Source organism: Pundamilia nyererei, unplaced genomic scaffold (genome assembly GCF_000239375.1).
Source record: "Pundamilia nyererei isolate P.nyererei 1_Seehausen unplaced genomic scaffold, PunNye1.0 scaffold00242, whole genome shotgun sequence".
Classification (NCBI taxonomy): domain Eukaryota; kingdom Metazoa; phylum Chordata; class Actinopteri; order Cichliformes; family Cichlidae; genus Pundamilia; species Pundamilia nyererei.
In genome coordinates, this window is record NW_005187643.1 from 721684 (window position 1) to 726741 (window position 5058).

Genomic DNA, 5058 nt, shown 5'->3' on the forward strand with positions numbered 1-5058 from the left:
GGGGATCCCAATAAACGTTTTCATCATCATTTTATTGTCATTGATCTTTCAATAAAATGCTCATGGTACGTGGTGCTTTTCCCAAGAACGAATTGCTGATGTTGCACCAGGAATTAAACTTGCAACAAACACTAGAGTTCTTTCCTTGCATTATAAATGCTGACAAAAGTAGCTTAGGTCCATCTTATATGATGGACATAGTTAAAGCTAAATGGGCGATAATAATTATAGTGACGTGGATATTATAAGTACAAGCATTCATTACCTTTTAATAGCCTCACATGTCCGCATAACCTGAGAGCTGTTGTACAAAATGAGAAAACCATTCAGCTAATTCAGAAATGAAATATACATAGAAACTGATACGACGTCCTCACTGACTGGATAATTAATACACCGGAAGATACTGCATAGACGCTGGCAGGTGTGTCAAGTTAGCTGGTAAAACGCCAAACCAGTACAGGAAGTCTAATTCAAAACTCTCAGAGGAGCAAACATATGGGTAAATGGCTGTTAGTTATTGCACAATTATTAGTTTTTTGTTTTTTTTTTGTTTTATATTATTTGACTTGTGTATAGAAGGTTTTCCTACCGGAACCCCTTTTTTTCTTTTTTTTTTACATTATATGGCGTTTGTTTTCAGGTCACTTAAGTTTCACTGAGTTTTCAGAGTGGATTTCGGTCGATTAGATTTAAATTGTATTTGTTTTTTGTATGTTTGGTTTTACTTCAGTTTTATTAGTTTTCGGCATTATTTGTGGTTAATAATGATATAGTTTCTGAATAAATATTCTTATACAAAACAGCTATTTTTGAAGACAATTGACTCTAAGTCATGTAGCACCAAAACCTCATTAGGCTGTTTTTGATAAAATTATAAACATACTTTTTTGCTGGTTTTGTAATTAAACACTATTTTTTTAAATTCGTTTTTTAATTAAAAAAATAATTAATAATCATTTTATTTCGGTGCATAAAATGTCATATTTTACACCTACTTTTAGTTTAGTTTTAGTTAATTGTGTTAACATCGATTATTACGCTTTTAATCAAACGCAATACACAAAGAAATATACTTTAAAAGAATCGCGCTTTGATTTTATTTTGAAGAGTGTGGCCGGAAGCTGTTTAACTCAGCCTGCCTTGACTCCTCGGAGAAGAGCTGGAGGGAAAAAAAGGAAAAAACGAAGAAAAAAAAGGCATATCTGAGGGGTTTGAGGGGCGGATTTGGACAAAGTTTTCCAACTGTCCCGACCCGAGGAAGCTCCGGGGGGGTTGAAGGGGAGTCGAGTTCACCGGTAATTAACGCAGGACTTATTAGTCGGTTGTTAATTAAGTGTTTTTTTCAGTGTGTCTGAGAGCACCGTCGTCCCAACCGCCGGAAGTCTGCATGAAGCTGCGTCTCCTACAGAGGCAACGGCGTCGACGTTTTTTTTTCCTGTCTTCGTTTTTTTTTTTTTTTATTCGAGACTTTTTTTTTCTCTTTTTTTATTTTCTCTCAGCGAGATGAGCAGGGAGTGAGGAATGGAGGCGTAGGGAGAGCACGGATGTTTGTGTTTACTAAGCGGCGGGCTAGTTAAGCATATTGAATATACAGGCCTCCTTGTAGCTAGAGCAAGCCAGCGAACAAAAGGAGAAAATTAATGGAGGCAAGTTAGCTAGCTCCTCTCGTCTTGTTGCGTTTGTCAGCTAACGTTAGCCATGTTTGTGCATAACCCAGATATGTTATTACGCTCTTGTCAGCTGGTTGGGTGCAGTTTAACACATCTGTCCAGACTCAGTTCCAAAAAAGCACCCTGACTTAAACGATTTGTGGCAAATTTGTTTTTGCAATAATTCATAAAGCACAGCTAACGTTAGCTCGGCGCTAGCCATGCCACAGTTTTTGGAGGCAGCTTGCACCCTCTCGTCCAAAAGAAAAAGAGAGGGGGGGAAGAAACAAATGTCTCTCAGAACACTGAAACATTGACTTTGTACTGCACTAATAACGGCCCCTTGCATCTGATGCTTTGCTGCAGAATCAGGGAAAATGATTAAATTGCATTGAAAGCATTTCTTTTCATTTATTTATAGACCTTGCAGTTGCAGAGGGGAGAGGAGGCTCATGAAAAACAATGCAAAACATTTCATGAGTTATGCATTGCAAATGTTTTGCATGAAATATGGCGTTACCTCAATTGTTATTGTGATTTTTTTTTATGGGCCTCTCATACTCCTTTGCGGGGCTTACTGAATATCAGTTGTTATAAATTATTAAATGGCAGTTGGGCTTTACTAACATGTAATTACTTGCATGCTTTTAATGGTATGTGAGCAGGATTATGCATGGCATTCACGGTCTCAAAATGTTTCAGAAAGCTAAAATAAAAGTGCAAATGCATGCCAACATAGAACAATGAAACTTCCTTCTTTGCCTCTGTTAGTGGGACATAATCAGGAAACGGAAGATTACAGGTTGATTACTCATGAGATTGACAGTGGGTTTTTATTTTGGGTTTTTTTCAACTGTCAAGAAGCTGTGTGCACTCTTGAAGAGGGTGTTACTTTCACCTAATGGTGCACCCACATCCAATTTTGTTGCAAAACTAGCCTCACTGACATGCTGCTGATAAAACACGCACTCTAAGATTGTGCAATTTGTTCATGCTGTGTTAGGGAGTAGTAAACAAGTGCATGTGCTGTGTTACAGACAATCATTAAATTCTCAAAAACTAATTATCATTAGTGTTTTCTTAATTCTTGCTTCTGCTGCCCTCTACACCAGTGGTTCTCAAACTTTATGTGGTCAAAGAAAAGTAAAAAGCAAGACAAATTCAAGACCTGTATTTATGTTTGCAGAAAACAGGTTATCTGGAAGGAGGTCAGTGACAATGGTGCTTTTGAGCATGTGTATGTTGCTTTGCAGCAAGCATGTAACAGCGATCCATAGCCATACCAGGCACTTCCATACATTCAAAAAAATGTTCCCACTGCATATGGTTGAGATCCCAAGCTCTTTAACAGGGGGCGGTGTTTCTTCAGGAAGGGAATTTTTAGTTTGCAGGTACAGTTTTAGCATTTTTTATCTCCTCGCATCAAATTGCAGACAGTTTTTTAAGTAATTTCTAATAACAGTTTTTGTTTCTTTAGGTAGTTTGTTTGACTTATTCCACACAGTAAAGAGATCAGTGTTATCTCCTCTTAAATGTTATCGTCTTGCCTGTCAGTTCTTTTTTGTAAAACCAAGGGTATTTAATGTGGAATAATAGAGAAAATTAAATCTCAATTACTATGTTTTTGTGCAGTTTCAGTTATAATGTTTACTGGGCTGAGAGGGTACATCAGTATGCTTTGACACAGCATTTGGAACCACTGGTCTAGACAGAGGTTTTTGATTTCCATCCCTTCTGGGATTGACCATTTTTGCCTGATTCCTTTCACATCCTCCTCTGTACAAATCTTAATTATTTCAAGAAATAGCCACAACAGAGTAAGCTTAAACTGCTCAGATTTGTCACAGACATTTTGATTGGTATCCCTAAAAACAAAGGTTAGCTGTGTAGAAAAGTGGCTCGATTTAGTGGACTAAATTTAGTCTTAGTGCTGCATGCTGATCCTGAAACCGACGTGTTCGGTGTGTCAGCGTGTGGAGGAGAAAGAAAGGAACCAGACTAAGATGACTGAAATACAGCCATGCATGGTCTCATTTAAAAGAAAAGAAACTAAAAAAGGAGGAGCAGGACAGGTGTTTTCTAAGTGTGTTGCTTTTTAATTACAGAAATAATGGACGATTCCCATTTCAACTCATCATACTTTTGGTCTCCCGTCCCCACTGTACAAGGACAGGTAGACACAACCTTATTGTTGGAATTGTCTTGAATTACACATGGTATAGTGGTCTGTGCTGTTGGAAAAAATACCCAGAAGCACTTCACAACCTGAACATGTTGTTTTTAACACCACTAAATAATGCTGGCAACGTTGATGAAGTTATTTGACTTATTGATGGGTTCACATGATCACTCCTGTCCCTCTCCTCTCTCATCTTTTCAATCTTCTGTTCCTGTTTTCATTTGCTTTATTTGCATCTCACCATGCCTTCGTTTTCTCTTCTCTTCCATTGTTTCTTCCTCTTCCTCTGTCTGCTCTTATCTAACCCATTAACTCCTACCCTTCACTCTCCCCAATCTTCCCATTCCTTCCTCCTTTATTCTTCTTTAATTCCTTCTGTTTTTACTGTCGTTAACCTCTCATTTTCTGTCTCATTTGTTCTCCATTTTCCTTTCATGACACACACTACGTTTATCGCCACTCTGCTTGTGTCATCTCTGGGTCATCCTGTTTTTTTCCCGCATAAACATATGACTCTTCTTCACATCTTTCTCTTTCTTCCTGTCTTTTGTATTTTTATTTCTTTTTCAACTTCTTCCAAACACCCTCATCCTATTTCCTCTTTCAATCTGCCTTCTTCATCTCTGGCAAGTCTCCTTTCTCCTTCCCTTTCTTCCTTCATTTCATATCCTTTTCCTTCCACCGTCATGAAACATTTCACCCTTACTGTATCACACTCCTTTGCCCCCTAATTCCTACACCCTTCCTTCTTTCCTCTCTCCACTCCCCACTTCTGTCTAGATTGAGAACGCCATGTTCCTGAACAAGGCGAAGGAGCAACTAGGTCCAGAGAAGGCCAGTGCGCCCTCCTTTCCTCACTCTTCTGCGTCTTCCACTTCCTCCCCCCACTACCCCACAGCCGTACTCGCCATCCCCAGCTCAGTGGATGGAGCGGCTGGGGTACGTGTGATCCCTAAACAGGAAGGAGGCGGAGGCAATGTAGGAGGGGGTGGTGGTGGAAACAGCAATAGCGGACCCCTGAGTGCGGTGGGGGCACACCTGCACCAGTCGCACACTTCCCAGAACGTCACCGTTGTGCCTGTTCCCTCCACGGGTATCATGACTGCAGGTGAGTGAGCAGCTCGGATGTTTTCACCAACCTGAGTCGTAGATGATTTTCCAGTTTGTCTTTTTTCTTATTTTGCAAATTGTGAAAGAAAAATTCTCTGAAAAGGTCTATTAAAAAAA

At 39.4% G+C, this 5058-nt stretch overlaps 1 protein-coding gene across 2 annotated transcripts in view; it reads left to right on the forward strand.

The window, feature by feature from the left end:
* Positions 1–1124: 1124 nt before the first annotated feature.
* znf384a (zinc finger protein 384 a) overlaps positions 1125–5058 on the forward strand; it is a 15400-nt gene continuing 11466 nt past the window's right edge. For both annotated transcript variants that reach the window (XM_005749358.1, XM_005749359.1), the window contains exons 1-3: positions 1125–1298; positions 3758–3825; positions 4612–4939. In XM_005749358.1, coding sequence (XP_005749415.1) covers positions 3763–3825; positions 4612–4939 — 391 coding nt within the window. In that variant the 5' untranslated portion in view covers positions 1125–1298; positions 3758–3762. The remainder of the gene's footprint in view (positions 1299–3757; positions 3826–4611; positions 4940–5058) is intronic.